The sequence below is a fragment of the Coregonus clupeaformis genome, chromosome 27 (assembly GCF_020615455.1).
Source record: "Coregonus clupeaformis isolate EN_2021a chromosome 27, ASM2061545v1, whole genome shotgun sequence".
Taxonomy (NCBI): Eukaryota; Metazoa; Chordata; class Actinopteri; order Salmoniformes; family Salmonidae; genus Coregonus; species Coregonus clupeaformis.
The window spans coordinates 26,057,502-26,085,032 of NC_059218.1; the positions used below are offsets into that span (position 1 = coordinate 26,057,502).

General features: G+C 42.2%; 1 protein-coding gene across 3 annotated transcripts in view; it reads left to right on the top strand.

Annotated features, from left to right (window-relative positions):
- Positions 1-2,473: 2,473 nt before the first annotated feature.
- The window catches only part of LOC121541683 (zinc finger protein 618-like), a 46,871-nt gene continuing 21,813 nt past the window's right edge, over positions 2,474-27,531 (top strand). For 2 of the 3 annotated variants that reach the window (XM_041850915.2, XM_041850917.2), the window contains exons 1-5: positions 2,474-2,864; positions 5,300-5,388; positions 11,936-12,200; positions 14,064-14,141; positions 14,596-14,640. In XM_041850915.2, the coding sequence (XP_041706849.2) occupies positions 11,969-12,200; positions 14,064-14,141; positions 14,596-14,640 (355 nt within the window). In that variant the 5' untranslated portion in view covers positions 2,474-2,864; positions 5,300-5,388; positions 11,936-11,968. The remainder of the gene's footprint in view (positions 2,865-5,299; positions 5,389-11,935; positions 12,201-14,063; positions 14,142-14,595; positions 14,641-27,531) is intronic. The other variant, XM_041850916.2, reaches the window with a different exon arrangement.

The following is a 27,531-nucleotide window of genomic DNA, read 5'->3' on the forward strand; positions in this document are numbered from 1 at the left end:
TGCTTCCAGTTAGAAAACCTGTCTTGGGTGAAAGCCTTGTCTGCATTAGCATTGGACCTAACACAGAACTTTCGACATGGGAAACAAAATGCTGCATCTGCAGTAACCGAGTATTCCAGCAACTCTCTTCCTATGAACCAGTTGCTATTAAATGAACGTTTTGGGGTAGGATAGGATTCTAGGCTAACCTGGGTTGGCTCCTCTGTTCCAAGATAGTCAGGAACAGTCAGAGGTGGAGGGGGCTGTGGAGCAATAGTTCTGGTGGCGCTTGTGGAAGGGTGGGTAGGCTCTGCACGCGGAGCTATCTGGATCTCAGCAGCATCATCGCTGCTGGACTTGGTGGGGGCCTCGGTGGTTTGGTGCTGCTACTGCTCATCACTCTCCTTCTCCTTTTGGCTTTGTTTGGATACTTTGGCAAAGCCAATTTATGATATCCATCGTGACAGTGGCAGATTGGTTGGTTCGAGCTAGCTAAATAGGCTAAGGCTAATAACATTAACACTTTTTACAGCTAGCTAAGAAGCTAACTAAACTCTGGGGCGTGAGGCAGGTTTGAGTGAAGCGGCTTCAACGGTAAACTTGACCCTGGCTTTATAAATCAAAATCAAATATTACAGGTTGAGGCGTATCACGTTATTTACTTAGCCCACCACAGATGAGAAGCGTTTTTTTACCGCTTTTTATGGAAACCTAAAGGAGTCATACCTAACCACCCCAGTGTCTTTTCATAGCCCCCCTACACACACCGTGGTGCTCTCTGTCCATTGTGCTGACACATCGAAGAGGCGATACAGATTTTGCACCAACCTGTCACTCAATCATTCAAACTTTTTTGCTATTTTTATAAAGGGACATAAAACTAAAACTGAGGGGGCTAAGCCACCTTTTGCCCCCTCGTGGAGCCGTGCCCAACACATAATTTATATGCATATAGGCCTATATACACTGAGTGTACAAAACATTAAGGACACCTGCTCTTTCCATGACAAAGACTGACCAGGTGAATCCAGGTGAAAGCTATGATCCCTTATTGATGTCACTTGTTAAATTCACTTCAACCAGTGTAGATGAAGGGGAGGAGACAGGTTAAAGAAGGATTTTTAAGCCTTGAGACAATTCAGACATGGATTGAGTGTGTGTGCCATTCTGAAGGTGAATGGGCAAGACAAAAGATTGAAGTGCCTTTGAACGGGGTATGGTAGTAGATGCCAGGCGCACCAGTTTGTGTCAAGAACTACAACGCTGCTGGGGTTTTCACGCTCAACAGTTTCCTGTGTGTATCAAGAATGGTCCACCACCCAAAGGACATCCAGCCAACTTGACACAACCGTGGGAAGCATTGGAGTCAACATGGACCAGAATCCCTGTGGAATGCTTTCGACACCTTGTAGAGTCCATGCCCCGACGAATTGAAGCCATTCTGAGAGCAAAGGGGGGAGGGGGTGTATCTATAATTCAGACATAGCAAAAACAGTTCTTGAAATAAAAAAATATTATACTGTATTATACTGAACAGAAATATAAATGCAACACGTGCTTCTACATCTGCATTGCTTGCTGTTTGGGGTTTTAGGATGGGTTTCTGTATAGCATTTTGTGACATCTGCTGATATAAAAAGGGCTTTATAAATAAAATTTGATTGATTGATATAAAGTGATGGTCCCATTTTTCATGAGCTGAAATAAAAGATCGCAGAAATTTTCCATATGCACAAAAAGCTTATTTAGCTCAAATTTTGTTTACATCCCTGTTAGTGAACATTTCTCCTTTGCCAAGATAATCCATCAACCTGACAGGTATGGCATATCAAGAAGCTGATTAAACAGATGTCTCAAGTTTTGAGGGAGTGTGCAATTGGCATGCTGACTGCCTCCAACGTCGTTTTAGAGAATTTGGCAGTACATCCAACCGGCCTCACAACCACAGACCATGTTTAACCACGCCAGCACATGACCTCCACATCCGGCTTCTTCACCTGCGGGATCGTCTGAGGGGGCTCCCCAGTAGGTGGACCTGGCTCCCAAGTGGGTGGGCCTATGCCCTCCCAGGCCCACCCCATGGTTGTGCCCCTGTCCAGTCATGTGAAATCCTTAGATTAGGGCCTAATTTATTTATTTCAATTGACTGATTTCCTCAGTCAAATCTTTGAAATTGTTGCGTTTATATTTTTGTGCAGCATATAATATATGTATACTATACATATATATGTGAGTGGAAAAAATATATACAACCTATCATCCGGTCATGTTGGATTGATTTATATATTATTTGGAAATACATCGACAAAGGGTACAAATTACAGAATGTTTATAATGGTCAACATAATTTCAAATAATTTGTGTCATCATGAAGTTGTTACTTTGTTTCAATTCCTATAAAACTTCCACATTATTAGATCCGGGAATTTTATTATGTGTGATTTCTAGTCTCTTTTTTTCCCTGCGCAACTTTACTGTCGTTCGACCTTTTTTCCCACTCTGCCCAGAATAATTTTGAGATAACTAGCAGGCGTTGCAATTTCGGAATCTGTCCTTGTATGATGGCGGACGAAAATTCCCACTGGAGAATCCGCAACGCATAGCCTACCCTGAGTACGAAAAAAATGAAAAATTGAAACGAATAAACCGAGCCGGGACGGACTGTAGCATACAGCTTCGTCAAAACAATTATACACCCGGGCTCATTCCGGAAGATGTCAAGATTGCAAGCGCGGAAATAAAGCAGTTTTAATTTTTATCATTTGATAATGAAAACCGGCAACTCATTTTATTTCAAAGCGTTATTTGTGCAGTCACCGCTGGTGGATGAGGAGGATTTTGGAGCTCGAGCAAGCCTACTCGCATGAGCTGCATCATTTTGGGAGGTAGTCAAACCATTCTGTTTCGTTTTTTTCTGATTTAGAAATCGTAAATAAAAAAATGTGTACAGGCCGCAGTTGCTCATAGTTCACTCGACTCGCTCTTCATAATGAGTGAGGATGTCTGTTTGCAAGCTAATGCATGTTTGGTGAGCATTATCAAACGCGATGGTGCTGCCTTTTAGTTTCCGTCACAAATAATCTGTTGATTTTAGACAGCGGTTTCGAATGAAGTTTTCGAGTAAAACTCCGTTGTCTGCACTGGCTAATTAACCCAGTGATAGATTGTAACAAATGAATTGTAGCTTTGAAAGCGCATTGGAAGTTACAACAGTGAAGGACGAGGAGGAACAGTCTGAAAACAACCTTGCAGCCAGCCATGTTTTGTGAAATTTGCTTCAATTTTCTCTCACATTCCATAATCGCATCAATTGATTAATGACGGTGTACTTTTGTGATAAAGCGTAGGCTATTTGGTTCAGTTTCAATTGGTCGACATGATGAAGACAATGTTTCCAATTTCGAATATAATTTCTACTTCTGTTTTCGAAAACGGGGTAGGATTTTAATTCATTTCATTCTGAAATTGGCGCCACCTGTCGGTAGTTATTTTGTGAAATTAAGAAATTCCAATTAATTTGTCGTTTAAACATTTTATTCTAACCTTCGTTTTTAAAACATTTTGTGACCTTCATTTAGTTTTTAATTTCGAAGCTATTTTTGAAAAGAAGTACGCTACATTGGTAGCCTATGATTAAGTGCCTTGACTGTATGTACGCTTGCAGTATGAACGCTCTTCTTTTTTACTGTAGAGGATAATTGGTAGATTGTACGAGCTGCTGTTTGAGTGCATGTAAAAATATTAACTGTTTGATACATGTATTGATTGCAATATTGCCTCAGTCTTGAACCAGATTCGTTCTATCATTATGCGCTCTTTGATGTTGAATATGAGAAACTAGGAGTAGCCTAGCCACAGTTTGAATCAGGGTGTGTCAACTCCCATAACGTTTAATCAAAAAGTTTGGACTACTATCTAGTTTTTATATATGTTAATAGTGAATATGTCCTTAATTGAAATAGCTTACTAATTAGCATCCTCCTACTTAAAATAATAAAAATATAACTGCCTTAACTTACAGTGCAACTGTCTTACTCCATCATAACCCAATATCTTGGCTGTATTAATCCATTGTTGATGTTTTTGTCATTTGACAACAAACAATGTAGGCTATAGCTTCAAAATCTGTTTAGAACTAATGCCAATCTAAAAGTAGATTGTTAATCCTTGTTTCCAAAGTTTAGATGCATTTGAGTGGTCACATTTCCCCAGCCCTATCAAGGTTTACCAAACAAAGTGGCAGGCAGGGTCTGACTGTTGAAATGGCAGATTGCGGCTTTGATACTACTAACATGCTCTCTGATGTTGATGGTAATTGTGAAAAAGTGTGTTTAGTAGGCTACCGATATAGTAACAATCAGCCTAATCTGTAGGCTGGGTGTGCCTTCCCATAGTATTAAATAAAGAATGACAGTGTATGACAGATCTAAGCCCTTAGATGTAGATTGGAAGAGAGGGTAAAGAGATATGGTAACAACACTGTAATGTAAGAGCTTCTGCATGTCACCCATTCTGACATTCTTATATAAGAATTCCCTTTGTAATATACAATAGAAATGTGGTGTTTGAAAGGTCAAGGTTGCCCGTTTTGTGTGTTTTGAGAAATTATAAAGCGAATTCATGTCGTGGTCTGCTCGATGATGAAATATGGTAAACAAGGAATGCACCGGACTTGTTATGTGTCTAAACTTTGGAAATAAAACAAACACTGACCAAACAAAAGCGAAAAGAGGACAAATGCAGAGGAGGAGTTGGCACATTTTAGGAAGAGGAAAAACAATCATAACCAATTTCTCTGCTGTTTACATTAATCTTGTAGACACTAAACAATTTCCTGTCTTGCATGGTTTGTCTTTGTTAAGTAGATCTGAGGGAGCCATTTTACTTTGGTCATTTTGGCGCTGACCTTTAGAACTGTAGTGTGAATTTGAAGTGTTGGTGGAAATGCTGTGCATGCTAAATCTGAACCTGAACCCTGACCTTTTCCCTCCACATTCAATCTAATAAAAAATGCAGGCTATGAATTACATTAGGAAATTCCAGGTTTTCAATTGAAGAGAATGAATGTATGGATGACAGGAATGTTTATTATTATTATTAATAAATGTCAGAGCAGCCAAGGAATGAAAGTCATTTAGGATTTGTTTTGGAGTGAGGTTGCATTCAAGTGAAAGGCACCTTTTTATAGACACACAACATGCAACTTTAATTGTACATTTTATGGTGTTCTGTGTTTATATATAGTTATATAAGTTAATGCATATTAGTTTGTGGAGTGTATTCTATTTTTTTTAAACTAATCGACCTGAACTATTTACAGACACTGGCTTGCGGGACCCTGGTAGAAGGGAGACACAGGACTGTGCAAGACAGAGCTGTTTGCAGATTTTAGGCACTGATCACCAAGAGGTAGGATGTAATGATCTGCTTATGAACCCCAAAATATCTGCCGCCCCAATTTAAACAAAACCACTCAGAGATGGAGAACAAGAAAGAGCAAACCCTGTTGTCAGTTCATAACAATTAATGAAGGCCTAGACCATCATCGTTCACTAGCTAGGACTTAGTGTCACTTACTTTTAATGTCTAGAGTGCAGTCAACTTTATGTAGGCATACCTGTTTTTTAGGAAACCTTGTTGCAATGCAGGTAGGTGTAATCCTTCCTTCTGAGCATTTGGATATTCTTGCTGAGAGCTACGAAAGCTTAGCAATTGCAGTTGCTAGTAAGTGTTTGTCAACTCTTTAGTTGTTGGCCAGGTAAACCTTGGCATCTGTCCAATTACCTACCATATAAGCATAGTTGTCCTGATAAATCTCTGAAAATGACATCACTCGAGTTGGGGCCAGCAGTATAGTATTTCAGGTTTGGACGGCTATATTAAAGAACTTTGGGCATTTTGGGTAGTTTGTATATTCTGTGCATATTTCCCCCTCTACTTAAAATTAACCTTATTGGACTCATGAATAATGCACAAGGACGCTCGATTGCTGCAGCAAAGATGAATTAAGGCCAGTCTGTGTACTGTTGTTAAATGCACATAGGAAGTGTGTGCTATTTGTGTCAGGTTTCTAACGGTTTCAGGGCTCAGGTTGCCTTTCTAAAAATACTATTTTATGAAGAGAATCTAATTTCTGTGAAACAGGGGGAAAGTCTCCTCTTGCTCTAATTAATCTATAAATCACAATGGAGCAGGTTTACCAGACCTGCCTCAGCCTGCACTGCAATTTTGATTTTCATCAAAAATGTAATCTGCTAGCGTACAAGGGCTTAGCGGCAGACCGGATGCCGCCCTGAATTTCTAATTTTAGGGCTGCTCTTTCAGGATTTATTTTTGGATAATTCAAGTCCGCTTTTCAATATCTCTAGTTATTAAATTTTAATTCACAGCATTAACATATACATTGAAAAGTTTTATGGGGTTTCCGAGCACATGTGGATTGAATTTTACGAGTTGATGCATTTCTGTTTCCAGACCATTCCGGCTAATAGAAGGAAATGTAGGAAAAAAAAGATTCTCCCATTTCTCTGCATTATTGCTTTTTTAAAATTGTTGGTTGGAAGCCATCTTGAGAGAAATTTATTACACCGAGGGGCTAGGAAAATGTGCTTCTGATTAAGGAGAGAGGGAAAGCATTCGGGCTGAAATAGGTTTTGGTCATCCCTGTGGCTGACAATATTCTACTCACCACTGATACTCCTCTCTGCATAGCAGGAATATAGGGAACCAATGTATTGATTTCAATCGCAGGAGGTTGGTGGCACCTTAATTGGGGAGGACGGGCTCTTGGTAATGGCTGGAGCGGAATGAATGCATTTGTATTTATTATGGATCCCCTTACTCTTCCTGGGGTCCATGGTTTCTATGTGTTTCATGCTATTCCATTCTCTCCGTTCCAGCTGTTATGAGCCGTCCTCCCCTCAGCAACCTCCACTGATTTCAATGTTATTTTATTCATATGCGCTTGCTTTTCAACCAATTTCTATACTCTTGTCACCTTTTCTTATTTTGAGTCTGTTTTTTCATGTCCATTGTTGCTATGCATTTTCCTCAGCAAAATGTCTTTCTCAGAAATGAAGTCGGAATTGGTCTAGTAGTGCATAATTTGTTCTGGTATTAGCCCATCATGTACAGTCCACACACAGCCTAGTATTTCAAGTATCTTGCCCCATCTTGATGCAATGTTTAAAAATGTTCCATTAATTTATGTTTCCTCCAATGTTGACCTTTCCGACATCTCTAGCAATGAGACTGATTAGCTTAGTGCTGTAGTCCAGCACAGATATTATGTTTAATATCCATACAATTACATTTAACTTAACAGCTGCCCTCAATCTTGAGGAAAGCAGTCGTCTATTCAAATGGGCAAATTTCCTGCTAAACCTGTTTCATAAGATGTAGTCTCGCATACACACATTTCCTAAAAAAGCCTTCATGTTGAATTGATGCTGTGATGCAGTGCCTTAGACCGCTGCGCCACTCGGGAGGCCGTGACACCATGTTTTTCACATCTTGGAAGTAGGCTTATTTCAGTTTCACAGCATTGGATTATTTGGATGCATTCTGTATGTTATGTGATGTAATTATTTAAACAGTGAGGGAATGGAAAAACTAAATTAGCCCCTAAACGAGGCCTACAACTTAGGCCTTTCACTCGTGCAGGTGAAAATATCTGTTTCAGTAGCTAGGTTTCTATCCAATTGGCGACAGAATTTCATGTGAATACAATAAAATCTGCATTTTCCAGTGGTGTGTTTCCACCAAACAGACTTGTTGCGGATAAAAATCAGTGCGTGATGACGTACGGCATACAAAATGTACTTTTTCGCCAGAATGAAAATCTAAAGATCAATGTGTTTTACATCGCATTTTCAACTCTACTGATAGTTTTGCTATTTAACGCAACAGTTTTTGTGACAAATGTGCCTACTCTGGTTTTGGCACGTGCGCTCTAGCCAGCAGCTCGCAGATACTGTGCAGGTAGGCTAGTATACATGATGAGATTATTATGGATAAGAGCGAGAATATTTTAATTTGTCAAATGGCAGTCAGCATCGATCATCTCACCAGAATAAGACCCTCGATTTTTATTGGAAAGGAGCATCAAGCTCATCACCGTGCACATCCGCCACCCTGTGAAGTTCATCATAATTTATTTCATCTGTAGCCTTAGTGGGAGGACCACACACCATATCATCGCGTGACTTCAAGTTTACCTTCGATATGATGGTTATTATATCAATATTAGCACATAAAGGTGTTTCCTCTGCCATTTGTTTAATAATTAATTTAAGGACACAAAAAGATCCCACCATGTCGAACGAACAAATTCTGTCGCCATTTATAAACCGTACAGAAACTTCCTGTTTCCATCACAGCTGTCGTGGTGATACTGTAGGACTTTACTCGCATAAAAACTGTGGCTGGAAATGTGGTTGTGTGACCTTTTTATGAGAGAAATTCCCTGAAATGGCACATCATATTTTCTAAAATGTAGCCTGTCTCTCAGAGGCTGCAAGATATATCCTCAGTTGATCCTATTTCATCCATGGTTGTTTTTTTCCACCGTGAGATTTCACAAACTTGATCAGATTAATGACATGATGGTTCCAGCGCAGACGCAAACTAGTCTCAAATAGACTGGGCTAGCTATCAATAACTAATTCACAATTGCATAGCTACCGACCAAGCAGCACAGATTTAATGCCTACGTGTGATAATTTTGTGAAAAAATTAATCACATCCTGCCATTATGGTATGGAATCCAATCATGTCCAGCGCTGAGAGGGATTTCACATTTCAGCTTTTTCCTCTCGGTTGATATTCCCCTCCATGTAGTTTCGTGCTCCCACTTGTTCCAGATAGGGCTGTGTTTTTGTTTTTAAAAAAGCTCTCATCATAATTTCCAACACAACATGGCGCACGGCCGCGACAGGGCTGCTGCTGAAATGAGCACTCAGCCGTTCCCCTTGCTTCCCAAATGAGTTTTTACGGCCTCCAATCTAACCAAGCGTGTTGAATTGAATTGGCATCTTTTGAGGGAGATTAGAATTTCCAATGTTTCCATTGTCGGCTAGCTACTTTTCTTTGCAGGAATCATTTTATTGAGTAGGCTAGATGTCAGGGGCGGTTAGTCATTTTACATTTATTCTAATGCTGTTTGAGATTAGTATAGCCCCAGCCCATTAAACTGTTGAACCCATGCTGATATGAAAAACATGGAGGTTCTCCCATTGTCCATTTCTCTACCAGATCAGGAGCACCATGACCAACCAATGTAGACTAGATTTCATAATTAGGGAAATGGGGCATGAAACAATGGAGCAGGAAACGCATTTCAATTAGGCCTAATATTTGTTTAACAGAAAGTTAAAGTAACTGTGATTTTATTTTTATGACTAGCCTACATGCAATGAGCCTGCCCTTTTTTCTCCTTTACACACATTGTTCTATTGAACCAGTGCCCTTTTCAATATGGCCAGCTCTGTCTGAAGGAGCACCTGATTAACCAATTGCTATCCAGAAATACTCCCTCCACAGCTTGGTCATCTAAATACACTGCTCAAAAAAATAAAGGGAACACTAAAATAACACATCCTAGATCTGAATGAATGAAATAATCTTATTAAATACTTTTTTCTTTACATAGTTGAATGTGCTGACAACAAAATCACACACAAATTATCAATGGAAATCAAATTTATCAACCCATGGAGGTCTGGATTTGGAGTCACACTCAAAATTAAAGTGGAAAACCACACTACAGGCTGATCCAACTTTTATGTAATGTCCTTAAAACAAGTCAAAATGAGGCTCAGTAGTGTGTCTGGCCTCCACGTGCCTGTATGACCTCCCTACAATGCCTGGGCATGCTCCTGATGAGGTGGCGGATGGTCTCCTGAGGGATCTCCTCCCAGACCTGGACTAAAGCATCCGCCAACTCCTGGACAGTCTGTGGTGCAACGTGGCGTTGGTGGATGGAGCGAGACATGATGTCCCAGATGTGCTCAATTGGATTCAGGTCTGGGGAACGGGCGGGCCAGTCCATAGCATCAATGCCTTCCTCTTGCAGGAACTGCTGACACACTCCAGCCACATGAGGTCTAGCATTGTCTTGCATTAGGAGGAACCCAGGGCCAACCGCGCCAGCATATGGTCTCACAAGGGGTCTGAGGATCTCATCTCGGTACCTAATGGCAGTCAGGCTACCTCTGGCGAGCACATGGAGGTGCTCAGTGTGAACCTGCTTTCATCTGTGAAGAGCACAGGGCGCCAGTGGCGAATTTGCCAATCTTGGTGTTCTCTGGCAAATGCCAAACGTCCTGCACGGTGTTGGGCTGTAAGCACAACCCCCACCTGTGGACGTCGGGCCCTCATACCACCCTCATGGAGTCTGTTTCTGACCGTTTGAGCAGACACATGCACATTTGTGGCCTGCTGGAGGTCATTTTGCAGGGCTCTGGCAGTGCTCCTCCTGCTCCTCCTTGCACAAAGGCGGAGGTAGCGGTCCTGCTGCTGGGTTGTTGCCCTCCTACGGCCTCCTCCACGTCTCCTGATGTATTGGCCTGTCTCCTGGTAGCGCCTCCATGCTCTGGACACTACGCTGACAGACACAGCAAACCTTCTTGCCACAGCTCGCATTGATGTGCCATCCTGGATGAGCTGCACTACCTGAGCCACTTGTGTGGGTTGTAGACTCCGTCTCATGCTACCACTAGAGTGAAAGCACCGCCAGCATTCAAAAGTGACCAAAACATCAGCCAGGAAGCATAGGAACTGAGAATTGGTCTGTGGTCACCACCTGCAGAACCACTCCTTTATTGGGGGTGTCTTGCTAATTGCCTATAACTTCCACCTGTTGTCTATTCCATTTGCACAACAGCATGTGGAATTTATTGTCAATCAGTGTTGCTTCCTAAGTGGACAGTTTGATTTCACAGAAGTGTGATTGACTTGGAGTTACATTGTGTTGTTTAAGTGTTCCCTTTATTTTTTTGAGCAGTGTAGAAAGTTCTGCACAATTATTCATATTTAGGGTGACAAACGGAAACATGTCACACACCAATGCTGTAGTTTTGATTGTGATTCAAAAGCAAAGTAATTTTGGGGGGACAACAGCGGCCCACGTAACTATGATCTGTTTTAATAATTTGCGCCAACGTCAGTAAGTTATCGCTTCCAAGAAAAGGTGTGTTGCCCATGAAAGGTCTTGTTGTTGCTATTATTAGTGAAATTCTTCTCTTTCCAAAAAAAAATCTGTCATCCCGGTTATAGCTCTGTTTTGCTTGGTTGCATTTTACACATACCCTCTTGCCTGGTGTCCCCTCATTATAGTACTAGTGTACTATGGTACTTACAGTAGAAGGCTGGGTAATTTGGATGTTTCTGAAATTAGAGCACCTGGGCACTATGGATGTATTGTCATCAAAGGTCACCCGTACACAATGAAGCGCTGTAGGGCTAATTATACATAATAATCATGCATATCTCTCCCATCTATTCCCCTCCTATTTTGGGCAAACCTCATTGTCATGAGTCATTTTGTATTTTTTATAGAGGCCAGATTTGGTAGCCCCCCTGGTTAGAATATACCTTTATTCATCTCGATAACAATAATGCCCATATGGAGACAATTTTGAGAACCATTAAATTGCCCTTTCTCTCATTAGTATACCAGACTACACCTCTCTCTCAGAAGTACATTGGTCAGTCATATGGCAATCCCAGTCTGTGGGTGTTACGGAGTGTCAAGTGCCTTGCCTTAGAGCTGTCTAAAAATAGTTTTTTCAGAGCTCGGCTGCCTTGATGTTGTCCATTGATGTTGTATTTGAACTGCACCTGTTTCAAAGAAAGGCAGCTGTTTTTGGAGAGGTCGATTTAGTAATTCTGTATTGTTTCTTCCTTCTCTCTTTCTCCTGGCTGTCTGTTGCTCTCTCTCACTCTCTCACACGCATAGCCCTAGGTACACTGGCCCTGAGTAGTAGGAGTCATGAGTGGTCAGGAGGTGCCTACCAATCCTGCGCAGGAGCAGGTTGACACGGGGGATGGAGTCTCAGATGGCTCCACCACTACCCCAACCACCACCGCCACCCTCACTGTCCCGGTCATGATAAAGAAGGAGCCTTGCACGCAGGGGGCCAGTAACGGGAAAGATGTGCCTGCCGAGATCTGTGTGGTCCTCGGTGGAGGAGGAGGAAGGTCTCGCAATGACCAGACTCAGGGTACGACCCCCTAACACGTCACCTCCCACTCCACACACAATGCGCAGGTTCATTTTGCATCACCCTCTGTGCTAGGTTGGTGGAGTTTGCACAATTTAGACCAGAATGCAAAATGGCTGACGCAAAACAAACAAACCCACTCTGTAGGAAAGAAGACCTCCTTTCAACGCCTATGTACCTGTCATTTTACCTTCTCCCTCTACATCTGCGCTCTTCCAAACCTGTGCACCTGCATCCAGCCGTTCAAATGTTCTCATCTCAATTGCTAAATTTTTACCTACTCCCAACATCTGGGTTCATTACACAAACCTGTTTTGCACCGGTCTTCAGCTACACACTGGCCTCTGAAGTTGAACATTAACCATCTCAGCTGGAATGTGCAGTGCCTTCAGAAAGTATTCATACCCCTTGACTTATTCCACATTTTGTTGTTACAGCCTGAATTCAAAATTGATTAAATTGATTTATTTTTTCCTCATCTATCTTCACACAATACCCCATAATGACAGCGAAAACATGATTGGTGGACTCCAAGTTGTAGCGACGTCTCAAGGAAGTTCAAAGGAAATTGGATGCACCTGAGCTCCAATTTGGAGTGGCATAGCAAAGGGGTGTGAATACTTTATGTAAATGAGAGATTTCTGTATTTTAATAAATTAGCAAACATTTCACAAACTCAATGGAGAATCTCCATTGAAAATGATTTGAAGTCCAGAACTAGGCTTAATCTGTGCCCGGGAAATCACCCAAGTGTTTAGGTAGGATGTTGTTACACAGAGAGAGATACATTTATTGGCCAGTTTATTAGGTGTACACATCTACATACTTTTTTTTACATTTTTAGTCATTTAGCAGACGCTCTTATCTAGAGCGACTTACAGTTAGTGAGTGCGTACATTTTCATACTGGCACCCCGTGGGAAATGAACCCACAACCCTGGCGTTGCGAGCGCCATGCTCTACCAACTGAGCTACAGGGGACTAGTACTGGGTCGGACCTCCCTTTGCCTCTAGAACAGCCTGAATTCTTCAGGGCATGGAAATGTTGCTCAATTGGTATCAAGGGACCTAATGTGTGGAAAATATTCTCCACACCATTACACCACCAGCCTGTACCGTTGACACCAGGCAGGATGGGGTCTTGGACTCATGCTGCTTATGCCAAATCTTGACTCTGCCATCAGCACGATGCAACAGGAACCGGGATTCGTCGGACCAGGCAATGTTTTTCCGCTGCTCAATTGTCCAGTGTGTCCACTGGAGCCGCTTCTTCTTGTTTTTAGCTGACAGGAGTGGAACCCGGTGTGGTTGCCTGCTGCAATAGCCCATCCGTGACAAGGACCGACGAGTTGTGCCATCCAAGATGCCGTTCTGCACACCACTGATGTACTGCACCGTTATTTGCCTGTTTGTGGCCTGCCTGTTAGCTTGCATGATTCTTGCCATTCTCCTTCATCCTCTCATCAACGAGCTGTTTTCGCCCACAGGACTGCCGCTGGCTGGATGTTTTTTGTTTGTCGCACCATTCTCGATAAACCCTAGACACTGTCGTGCGTGAAAAGCCCAGGAGGCCGTCAGTTTCTGAGATACTGGAACCGGTGCACCTGGCACCGACGATCATACCACGCTCAGTCGCTTAGGTCACTTATTTTTCCCATTCTAACGTTCAATCGAACAGTAACTGGATGCCTCATCGTGACTCACTGTCTGTAGGAGCGAACCATTTTTGTGAATGGGGTGGTGTACCTAATAAACTGGTCACTGAGTGCGTGTTCTATATATTGTTACAGACCAATGATATCAATGCAGTCAACTATTGCAGCATTTTCAGTCCTCTCTATATTTACTTTCCTCTGTCACACAGGCTCCTATGTTTGTGGGATATGTGGGAAGAAGTACAAGTACTACAACTGCTTTCAGACGCACGTCCGTGCCCACAGAGGTAAGGAAGGCCTGCCCTGAAACACTAAGGCTTCTTTGTGTGATGACATAGGAAATGTTTGATAAGATCAAAATAATCAACTCAAGTCACTGCAGACATGATTTAATAGCACCTCATTTTTGATAATCCCTCTCCTGCTAAATATATAAAGGCATGATAATGCAATCCCCGATCCAAAAGTCACATGAATCCAATTTTGGGGATGTAAAATTGGATTTATGGCGTAATGTTATGTTTGAGGCTCATTTCTTATCAGTAACTTGTCAGCTGCATTCATCCGCTAATACTTTTTAAGTACTCCTTTCTTCCACTCTCCTTCCTGACATCCATCATTTTTTATGTGAGCGATGCCAAATGTTGTCTGAGATCCGAGTGAGTCAAGCTGTTATAAGCGTTGGTGCCATGCCAACAGCAGATCTCTTAAGAATGTGTTTCTGTCTTTCCCCACCCGCAGAGTCCGACAGCATACCAGGGGAGGGTGCACCACCAACTCCCAACAGTGAGTACACAGATGTGCATGCAAATGCTTTCACATGCACAAACACGCACGCGCTCACGAATGCGCATACACACAGGTGTGTACATGCATACACACGCACACATCTACAGTGCCTTCAGAAAGTCTTCACACCCCTTGAATTTTTCCACATTTTGTTATGTTACAAAGTGGGATTAAAATGGATTTAACCCCCTAGAGTCGATTGACGCACTGGTGTAATCTACTGTAAGTAACAAAGTTTAAGCTAGAGATATATTTTTTGTTGCATTGGATGCATCTCGATCAATCGCATCCGCCGATGTCGCACTTCTGCATCTGCGGTGAAAGATGGCATAGCTAGAGCTGTGTTTGTCAGACCATGAGACATCCATAAAATCGGTCTTCTCACGAAAACGTCTGTAGTGTCCAAACGGCTTGACCTACATATTATGACCACTCTATGGAAAGGGGAGACTTTCACGAACACTACGGGTGCCTCCGTTTTTCTTTACGACCCCCACAAGTGTCAAGGGACTCGTCTGAAGCCGATACAGTCGATGTGCCAACTTCTGTTTGTAGCGTCCGAACTGCTTGGGCTACAAACTAATGTGACCCCACTGTGGAAAGGGGAGATTGTCATGAACACGATGGTGTTCTCCGTTTTGCTTTACGTCCCCCAAAAGTGTCACGGGACTTGTCTGAAGGTAACTGGTACCGGTTAATTTTTTTTTATGGAAGTGTGAAGGTAGTGTTGTGCCTACCCAAAAAAGAAGTAAAATACTGTATTTTTTGCCATTTATGAATGTGTTATTCAATGCGTTTCTCTGGGCTATAATAGTAAAGGCCAAATTCAATATTTAATCAAATACATTTTTTCGATAAAAAAAAAAATGTATACCTAAAGGGTACTAAAAATCTAAATCATATAGCTAATTGATACATAGTTTGACCATATTAAAATTCATGTCAGCTTGTGTAATGAACACCCGCCCCCTTTTTTGGGGTGGGTCAACGATCCACACAAAGTACTTGAGTGTCAAAGTGTAAGAAAAATGTGAACATTTGTTTAAAAAAATAAAAGAATACTAATAACATGAACAATAAAACACTAATACAGTGCATTCGGAAAGTATTCAGACCCCTTGACTTTTTCCACATTTTATTATGTTACAGCCTTATTCTAAAATGGTTTATATAAATAAATAAAAATACTCATCAATCTACACACAATACCCCATAATGACAAATCGAAAACAGGTCTTTAGAAATACCTTATTTACATAAGTGTTCAGACCCTTTGCAATGAGACTCGAAATTGAGCTCAGGTGCATCCTGTTTCCATTGGTCATTCTTGAGATCTTTCTACAACTTGATTTGTAGTCCACCTGTGGTGAATCTAATTGATTGGACATGATTCGGAAAGGCACACACCTGTCTATATAAGGTCCCACAGTTGACAGTGCATGTCAGAGCAAAAACCAAGCCGTGAGGTCGAAAGAATTGTCCGTAGAGCTCCGAGACAGGATTGGGTCGAGGAACAGATCTGGGGAAGGGTACCAAAACATTTCTGCAGCATTGAAGGTCCCCAATAACACAGTGGCCTCCATCACCAAGACTCTTCCTAGAGCTGGCCGCGCGGCCAAACTGAGCAATCGGGGGAGAAGGGCCTTGGTCAGGGAGGTGACCAAGAACCCGACAACTCCAGAGTTCCTCTGTGGAAATGGGAGAACCTTCCAGAAGGACAACCATCTCTGCAGCACTCCACCAATCAGGCCTTTATGGTAGAGTGGCCAGACGGAAGCCACTTCTCAGCAAAAGGCACAAAACAGCCCGCTTGGAGTTTGCCAAAAGGCCCCTAAAGGACTCTCAGACCATGAAAATCAAGATTCTCTGGTCTGATGAAACCAAGATTGAACTCTTTGGCCTGAATGCCAAGTGTCACGTCTGGAGGAAACCTGGCATCATCCCTACGGTGAAGCGTGGTGGTGGCAGCATCATGCTGTGGGGATGTTTTTCAGCGGCAGGGACTGGGAGACTAGTCAGGATCGAGGGAAAGATGAACGGAGCAAAGTACAGAGAGATCCCTGATGAAAACCTGCTCCAGATCACTCAGGACCTCAGACTTGGGCAAAGGTTCACCTTCCAACAGGACAACGACCCTAAGCACACAGCCAAGACAACACAGGAGTGCCTTCGGGACAAGTCTCTGAATGTCCTTGAGTGGACCAGCCAGAGCCCAGACTTGAATCCGATCGAACATCTCTGGAGAGACCTGAAAATAGCTGTGTCCCCATCCAACCTGACAGAGCTTGAGAGGATCTGCAGAGAGGAATGGGAGAAACTCCACAAATACAGGTGTGCTAAGCTTGTAGCGTCATACCCAAGACGACTCAAGGCTGTAATCGCTGCCAAAGGTGCCTTAACAAATTACTGAGTAAAGGGTCTGAATACTTATGTAAATGTATATTTCAGTAGTTAAAAAAAAAAAAGTTTTTGCTTTGTCATTATGGGGTACTTTGTGTAGATTTGATACGGGGAGAAATAAATATTGCTTCCAGAGGCAGCTTGGAACTCGGTAGTGAGTGTTGCAACCGAGGACAATAGGATTTTAACGTAGCAAAATGTAAAGGGGTCTGAATACTCTCCGAACGCACTGTATATCTTCATAACATAAGTATTCAACCGCCTGAGTCAAATGTTAGAATCACCTTTGGCAGCGATTTACAACTGTGACTCTTTCTGGGTAAGTCTCTGTGCTTTGCAGACATGGATTGTACAATATTTGCACTTTTATTCTTTTCAAAATGTTTCAAGCTCTGTGAAGTTGGTTGTTGATCATTGCTAGACAGCCATTTTCAAGTCTTGCCATAGATTTCCAAGCTGACTTTAAGTCAAAACTGTAACTAGGCCACTCAGGAACATTCAATGTCGTCTTGGTAAGCAACTCCAGTGTATATTTGGCCTGGTTATTGTCCTGTTGAAAGGTGAATTTGTCTCGTTGTGTCTGTTGGAAAGAAGACTGAACTAGGTTTTCACCTAGGATTTTGTCTGTGCTTAGCTCTATTCAGTTTATTTTTTATATCATAAACTTCCCTAGTCCTTGCTGATGATCAGCATACACATAACAGGATGCAGCCACCACCATGTTTGAAAATATTGTTAGGTTTAAAGTTCTGGTACCATGATCCAGAAAGACTCTAATAAAAGCTGATGATAGATGTATTCACCACACTGGGTCATACAGCTGCAAAGACAAGATACAAAGTCACAAGCACATATATTTATAACCTCCGACTCATCTACTGTGTCTAGGATGAACAATCAATCAGCTTGAGTCCGGAAACTTGGTACTCCTCCACGCATCTCACCCGTCTTCTTATCAGTCAGTAGAGTTCTTGAAGTTAGGATCCCTAAGTATATACACTATATATACAAAAGTATGTGGCCACCCCTTCAAATGAGTGGATTTGGCTATTTCAGCCACACCCGTTGCGGACAGGTGTATAAAATTGAGCACACAGCCATGCAATCTCCATAGACAAACATTGGCAGTAGAATGGCTTTACTGAAGAGCTCAGTGACTTTGAACGTGGCACCATCATAGAATGCCACCTTTCCAACAAGTATATTTGTAAAATGTCTGCCCTGCTAGTGCTGCCCCGGTCAACTGTAAGTGCTGTTATTGTGAAGTGGAAACATCAAGCAGCAACAACGGCTCAGCCACGAAGTGGTATTCCATACAAGCTCACTGGACCGCTGAATCGCGTAGTGCCTAAAAATCCTCTGTCCTCGGTTGCAACACTCACTACCGAGTTCCAAGCTGCCTCCGGAAGCAACGTCAGTGCAAGAACTGTAGCTTCATGAAATGGGTTTCCATGGCCGAGCAGCCGCACACAAGCCTAAGATCACCATGAGCAATGCCACATACACACACATACGCACGCACAGGCGGATACTATAAGAATATAATGATATAACCCAGTAAAGATCTAAAACATTAAGAGAATATGATATAAGACGGTGAAGCTATAAGACTGTGTTATAGGACAGTAATTTACGATCTATCAGCTCTAACACATGGCTCCTTATGGAATCATTTTGGTACTCAGAGACGGGCCCCTTTTATACTCTCCCTCTGGCCAAATACAATTGCACATATACTGAACAAAATATAAACACAGTATGTAGAGTGTTAGTCCCATGTTCATGAGCTGAAATAAAAGATCCCAGAAATTTTCCATACGCACAAAAACCTTATTTCTCTCAAATTTGTTTACATCCCTGTTAGTGATTATTTGTCCTTTGCCAAGATAATTCATCCACCTGACAGGTGTGGCATATCAAGAAGCTGATTTAAACAACATTATCATTACACAGGTGCACCTTGTGCTTGGGACAATAAAAGGCCACTCTAAAATGTGCAGTTTTGTCACATAACACAATGTCTCAAGTTTTGTGGGAGTGTGCAATTGGCATGCTGACTGCAGGAATGTTCACCAGAGCTGTTGCCAGAGAATTGAATGTTAATGTCGCTACCATAAGCCACCTCCAACGTTGTTTTAGGGAATTTGGCAGTGCGTCCAACCGGCCTCACAACCGCAGAACACGTGTAACCAAGCCAGCCCAGGACCTCCACATCCGGCTTCTTCACCTGCGGGATGGTCTGAGACCAGCCACCCGGACAGCTGATGAAATTGTGGGTTTCTACTAGGGCTGACCCCGTTTGGTCGATAGGTTGTTGGTCGACCAAGATATTTTTTTCAGTCGAGCAGTCTAAAATTTTATATATATATGTGCAGGTGCAGGTCTACAATTTTGTTTCTGGTGTCCTTTGACAGCTCTTTGGTCTTGGCCATAGTGGAGTTTGGAGTGTGACTGTTTGAGGTTGTGGACAGGTGTCTTTTATACTGATAACAAATTCAAACAGGTGCCATTAATACAGGTAACGAGTGGAGGACAGAGGAGCCTCTTAAAGAAGAAGTTACTGGTCTGTGAGAGCCAGAAATCTTGCTTGTTTGTAGGTGACCAAATACTTATTTTCCACCATAATTTGCAAATAAATTCATTAAAAATCCTACAATGTGATTTTCTGGAATATTTTTTCTCATTTTGTCTGTCATAGTTGACGTGTACCTATGAGGAAAATTACAGGCCTCTCTCATCTTTTTAAGTGGGAGAACTTGCACAATTGGTGGCTGACTAAATACTTTTTTTCCCCACTGTATATATATTTTATTTTTTTATGGCACGAGACAGCTGTCTGATTCACGTCTGTCTCAGTGGACTAATCCATTGCGGAGGCCGCGGGGATGGCTCACCATTAGTACATTTGCTGTTAATTCCCATAATTTCTAATCTACAATGTTTGTTTGGTTACGGTAATTTCTGTTAATTATGTTAACATTGTCTGTTTTTACATCCATTGAGAATGACAATAGTTCCTCAACGTAGCCTATTTGAAAAATCTTTCCAGCTCTCTTTCGATAACCACTCAGCGTGAAAGGGGGAAAAAATGTAATGCGCTGATCTGGTGGAAAGGTAATAAAATAGGCCTACCTGATTACTTCTTATCCCTTGCGCAAATAGCCTACAGCTATGTCTGTCCGGAGGTTACTGGAGTGGGAAACTTATTTTATACAATGTTGCAAGTTTGCTAGCTCAAGCTTCAGGCCTGACCCAAGTTAATAGTTGATACAATGTTTCAAGTTCCTTGCAGACAGGCCATGTGTAGTGTAGCCAATGTGATTCATAGGATATTTATTTTTATCAGGATATTTTCTACCTGCAGGCTGAAATGTTTTTATTTGTTGGCTTTATGTAGACTGTTTTTACATACAGTGGGGAAAAAAAGTATTTAGTCAGCCACCAATTCTGCAAGTTCTCCCACTTAAAAAGATAAGAGAGGCCTGTAATTTTCATCATAGGTACACGTCAACTATGACAGACAAAATGAGATTTTTTTTCTCCAGAAAATCACATTGTAGGATTTTTAATGAATTTATTTGCAAATTATGGTGGAAAATAAGTATTTGGTCAATAACAAAAGTTTCTCAATACTTTGTTATATACCCTTTGTTGGCAATGACACAGGTCAAACGTTTTCTGTAAGTCTTCAAGGTTTTCACACACTGTTGCTGGTATTTTGGCCCATTCCTCCATGCAGATCTCCTCTAGAGCAGTGATGTTTTGGGGCTGTCGCTGGGCAACACGGACTTTCAACTCCCTCCAAAGATTTTCTATGGGGTTGAGATCTGGAGACTGGCTAGGCCACTCCAGGACCTTGAAATGCTTCTTACGAAGCCCCTCCTTCGTTGCCCGGGCGGTGTGTTTGGGATCATTGTCATGCTGAAAGACCCAGCCACGTTTCATCTTCAATGAAAATTACAGGCCTCTCTCAACTTGCACAATTGGTGGCTGACTAAATACTTTTTTCCCCCACTGTATGTCCATAGATTATATTAAAGAAAATGTGAAGGGAGGAGGAGTGATTGAGGCCAAAAGGTTGATCAGTAGGAAAGAAGGTCAAAGAAGTGAAAGCCTATCAGTGCTGCTGAGGTTTGAGAAGGTTATGCCTGGGAAAGTAATAATAATATAATATGCCATTTAGCAGACACTTTTATCCAAAGCGACTTACAGTCATGTGTGCATACTTTTTTATGTATGGGTGGTCCCGGGGATCGAACCCACTACCCTGGTGTTACAAGCGCAATGCTCTACCAATTGAGCTACAGAGGACCACATGAATACAGATAGGATTCCTTAGTTTCAATGCCATCCCCATTGAGTTGTTTTAAATGCCAAGGAATGGGACATGTAGCTGCTCAATGTAAAGGAAGGAAAATATGTGCCAAGTGTGGAGGGGAACATGATTATGGTGAATGTGGGAGCAATGTGAAGGTTAAGTGTTGTAATTGTGGGGGGGACATAGTGCAGCATTTAGGAAAGTATTCAGACCCCTTTTACGTTTTCCACATTTTGTTATGTTACAGCCTTATTCTAAAATTGATTAAATTGTTGTTTTCCCTCATCAATCTACACACAATACCCCATAATGACCAAGTGATTACAGCCTTGAGTCTGTAAGGATCTCTCTGTCCTTTGCTCCGTTCATCTTTCCCTCGATTCTGACTAGTCTCCCAGTCCCTGCTGCTGAAAAACATCCCCACAGCATGATGCTGCCACCACCATGCTTCACCGTAGGCATAGTGCCAGATTTCCTCCAGACGTGACGCTTGGCATTCAGGCCAGAGAGTTCAATCTTTGTTTCATCAGACCAGAGAATCTTGTTTCTCATGGTCGGAGAGTCCTTTAGCTGCCTTTTGCCAAACTCCAAGTGGGCTGTCATGTGCCTTTTTTATTGAAGAGTCTCTTCCATCTGGCCACTCTACCACAAAGGCCTGATTGGTGGAGTGCTGCAGAGATGATTGTACTTCTGGAAGGTTCTCCCATCTCCACAGAGGAACTCTGGAGCTCTGTCAGAGTGACCATCGGGTTCTTGGTCACCTCCCTGACCAAGGCCCTTCTCCCCCGATTGCTCAGTTTGGCCGGGCGGCCAGCTCTAGCAAGAGTCTTGGTGGTTCCAAACTTCTTCCATTTTCAAACATGATGGAGGTGACTGTTTTCTTGGACCTTCAATGCTGCAGAAATGTTTTGGTACCCGTCCCCGGATCTGTGCCTCGACACAATCCTGTCTCGGAGCTCTACAGAGAATTATTTCGACCTCATGGCTTGGTTTTTTCTCTGACATGCACTGTCAACTGTTGGACCTTATATAGACGGGTTGTGTGGTTTGTAAGTTGTTCTGTACAAAAAGAGCTTCTGGATACCAGGACAGCGATTTCTCACCTCGTATTGGACAACGTTTTTTCTTCAACGAGTCGGACGTGAAGGATATTCTACAGACACCCGACACGGCCCAAATCCCTGTCATTCGCATGAGAAAGGTTGGGGTGCCTTGTAAGGATCTGACAGCGAGCAAGTAATCTGCCTCTTCAATCAGTCCTATTAGCCAACGTACAATCATTGGAAAACAAAATGGACGACTACGATCAAGGATATCCTACCAACGGGACATTAAAAACCGTAATATCTTATGTTTCACCGAGTCGTGGCTGAACAACGACATGGATAACATACAGCTGGCGGGATATATGCTACATCGGCAGGATAGAACGGCTGACTCCGGTAAGACAAGGGTTGGGGGTCTCTGTATATTTGTAAACAACAGCTGGTGCACGAAATCTAATGCTAAGGAAGTCTCGAGGTTTTGCTCGCCTGAGGTAGAGTATCTCATGATAAGCTGTAGACCACACTATTTACCAAGAGAGTTTTCATCTATATTTTTCGTAGCTATCTATTTACCATCACAAACCGATGCTGGCACTAAGACTGCACTCAATGAGCTGTATAAGGCCATAAGCAAACAGGAACATGCTCATCCAGAGGCAGCGCTCCTAGTGGCAGGGGACTTTAATGTGGGGAAACTTAAATCCGTTCTACCTAATTTCTACCAGCATGTTAAATGTGCAAGCAGAGGGAAAAAAACTAGACCACCTTTACTCCACCCACAGAGATGTGTACAAAGCTCTCCAACGCCCTCCATTTTGCAAATCTGACCGTAATTATTCCTGCTTATAAGCAAAAACTAAAGCAGGAAGCACCAGTGACTTGATTAATAAGGAAGTGGTCAGATGACACATGCTAAGCTACAGAAATGTTTTGCTAGCACAGATTGGAATATGTTCCGGGATTCTTCCGATGGCATTGAGGAGTACACCACATCAGTCACTGGCTTCATCAATAAGTGCATCGATGACGTCGTCCCCACAGTGACCGTACGTACATAACCCAACCAGAAGCCATGGATTACAGGCAACATCCACATTGAGCTAATGTAGTGGAACAGGTTGAGAGCTTCAAGTTCCTTGGTGTCCACATCACCAACAAACTATCATGGTCCAAACACACCAAGACAGTCGTGAAGAGGGCATGACAAAGCCTCTTCCTCCTCAGGAGACTGAAAAGATTCGGCATGGGTCCTCAGATCCTCAAAAAGTTCTAAAGCTGCACCATCGAGAGCATCCTGACTGGTTGCATCACTGCCTGTTATGGCAACTGCTCAGCCTTCGACCGAAAGACACTACAGAGGGTAGTGCGTACGGCCCAGTACATCACTGGGGCCAAGCTTCCTGCCATCCAGGACCTCTATATACCAGGCGGTGTCAGAGGAAGGCCCTAAAAATGGTAAGACTCCAGCCACCCTAGTCATAGACTGTTCTCTCTGCTACCGCACAGCAAGCGGTACTGGAGCGCCAAGTCTAGGTCCAAAAGGCTTCTTAACAGCTTTTACCCCCAAGCCATAAGACTCCTGAACAGCTAATCATGGCTACCCGGACTATTTGCATTGTCCCCACCCCACCCCACTCCCTCTCTTACGCTGCTGCTACTCTCTGTTTATTATCTATGCATAGTCACTTTACCTCTACTCACATGTACATATTACCTCAATTACCTCTACTAACCTGTGCCCCACACATTGACTCTGTACCGGTACCCCCTGTGTATAGGCTCCCTACTGTTATTTTATTTTACTGCTGCTCTTTAATTATTTTTAATTAAATTTTTTACTTGACACTTATTTTTCTTACAACTGCATTGTTGTTTAAGGGCTTGTAAGTAAGCATTTCAAGGTCTACACCTGTTTTATTCAGCGCATGTGGCAAATAAAATTTGATTTGATTTGTGTGCCTTTCCAAATTATGTCCAATTAATTGAATTTACCACAGGTGGACTCCAATCAAGTTGTAGAAACATCTCAAGGATGATCAATGGAAACAGGATGCACCGGAGCTAGATTTTGAGTCTCATAGCAAAGGGTCTGAATACTTATGTAAATAAGGTATTTCTGTTTTTCATTTTTAATACATTTGCAAAGATTTCGAAAAACCTGTTTTTACTTTTTCATTATGGGAGATTGTGTGTAGATTGATGAGTAAAAAAAATAATGTAATACATTTTAGAATAAGGCTGTAACGTAACAAAATGTGGAAGAAGGGGTCTGAATACTTTCCGAATGCACTGTATAGAATTAGTCATGATGTATTGTATGCAGAGGCTATAAGACAGATTGGTGGAACTACAGTGTGGAATGATGGAGCTTCCATGGCTGCTCCTGTAGTAAGGGGACCTAATGTCGGGGCTGGTGTTTCTGCTGGTCCTGGCATGGTTTGAAGGCCTGCTCAGAATCTTGCACTCATGAATGTGCAATGTCAAAGGACACTTTGATAATGAATAAAGTTGACTTCATAGCTTTTATTGGTAAAGTTATCAATATGTCTTGGGTTGTGGAAAGCAAAAAATGCCAGGTTGAAGGTTATTGTGGAGACGGCAAAAGAGATTGGGGGTAACAGATGTTACTGTTGACATGCTGAACAATCCTAAAGGTGGATTGTTTCACCATGATGAAGTGTAATGGGGTTGGAGGGTTTTTTGGGGGAGGGGGAGGGTGTGGTAGAAGTTAGTAGGGATTTATTTGGTTTTTATTTTCATGGTAGTACAGAATTGGGCAGATCATGATTGATCGTACATTCCAGCATAGTAGGTGGCGGCATGCACTTAAATGATTGTTTGCGGACAGCCATGATATGATATAGAAGAAGAAAAGGTTGCTGTCCCCTGGTGTAGCCTTTTAGGAGTGTAACAGCAGAATCTGCGAAGGCCAGCAGCAGCGGGAGGAAGAGGGTCAGGAACATGCTTTTTTCTGGTTAGGCTATCTTGATCTTTGGCTCCCTCGAGTCACTTGTGTCTTTTAATTATTTTATCAACATGTGCTTAAAGCATAAGACAAGCTCAGTAGCCTACATATAGTTGATTTTATTAAAACACAAAGGGTGTGTCTACGTAGGGTAAAATACACATTTAAAAATTCCAACCAAGTTGTTAAGATTTTCTTTTTTTTGGACAGCCCTAGTTTGCACAACCGAAGAATTTCTGCACATGGCTCATCTGCGTGCTTGTCGTCCTCACCAGGGTCTTGACCTGACTGCAGTTTTGCGTCTTAAACGACGTTGGTGGGCAAATGCTCACTTCCGATGGCCACTGACATGCTGGAGAAGTGTGCTCTTCACGGATGAATCCCTGTTTCAACTGTACCGGGCAGATGTCAGACAGCATGTATGGCGTCGTGTGGGTGAGCGGTTTGCTGATGTCAATGTTGTGAACAGAGTGCTCCATGGTGGCGGTGGGGTTATGGTATGGGCAGGCATAAGCGACGGACAATGAACACAATTGCATTTTATCAATGGCAATTTGAATGCACAGACATACCGTGACGAGATCCTGAGGCCCATTGTCGTGCCATTCATCCGCCGCCATCACCTCATGTTTCAACATGATAATGCACGCAAGGATCTGTACACAATTCCTGGAAGCTGTAAATGTCCCAGTTCTTCCATGGCCTGCATACTCACCAGACATGTCATCCATTGAGCATTTCTGGGATGCTCTTGATTGATGTGTATGACAGCGTGTTCCAGTTACTGCCAATTTCCAGCAACTTCGCATAGCCATTGAAGAGGAGTGGGACAACATTCCACAGGCCACAATATACAGTGTGGTCAACTCGAAGCGAAGGAGATGTTGCGCTGCTTGAGGCAAAATGGTGGTCACGAGATACTGACTGGTTTTCTGATCCACGCTTCTACTTTTTTTTTAAAGGTATCTGTGTCCAACAGATGCATATCTGTATTTCCAGTCTTGAAATCCATAGATTAGGGCCTAATGAATTTATTTCAATTGACTGATTTCCTTATGAACTGTAACTGAGTAAAATCTTTGAAATTGTTGCCTATTGCGTAAATATTTTTGTTCAGTGTAGATCATTCTATCTAACCCATAACACTATAATCACTACTGCTAGGCCACTTTATATAAACATACTAAAACGTGCTCAAGTCAATTAGTCAGTTTCCAACAATATGAAGAGTTGTCCTCAGTGATATGTTTGGGGCAAACAACACAACGCTTTGTATTCAGGACATAAAGGTCATTTCTTAGCCAAATGTTTTGTAGTTTTACTTTAGTGCCTTAATGTAGTGACTGGGTGTATTGATACACCATCCAAAGTGTACTTAATATCTTCACCATGTTAAAAGGGATATTCAATGTCTGCTTTTTTTTTTTACCCATCTACCAATAGGTGCCCTTCTTTGGCAATGGAAAACCTCCCTGGTCTTTGCGGTTGAATCTGTGTTTGAAATTCACTCCTCGACTGAGGGACCTTACAATTATCTGTATGTGTGGGGTACAGAGATGAGCTAGTCATTCAGAAATCATGTTAAACACTATTATTGCACACACAGTGAGTCCATGCAACTTATTATGTGAATTGTTAAGCACATTTATACTCAACTTATTTAGGCTTGCCATAAAGGGGTTGAATACTTATTGACTCAAGACATTTCAGCTTTTTCATTTTTAATTAATTTGTAAAAATTTCTAAAAACACTATTCCACTTTGTGTGTGTAGGCCAGTAATGCCAAAATCTCAATTTAATCCATTTTAAATTCAGGCTGTAAGACAACAAAATGTGGAAAAAGTCCAGGGTTTGAATACTTTCTGAAGGCACTATACAGTGAGGGAAAAAAGTATTTGATTCCCTGCTGATTTTGTACGTTTGCCCACTGACAAAGACATGATAAGTCAATAATTTTAATGGTAGGTTTATTTGAACAGTGAGAGACAGAATAACAACAAAAAGATCCAGAAAAACACATGTCAAAAATGTTATAAATTGATTTGTATTTTAATGAGGGAAATAAGTATTTGACCCCCTCTCAATCAGAAAGATTTCTGGCTCCCAGGTGTCTTTTATACAGGTAACGAGCTGAGATTAGGAGCACACTCTTAAAGGG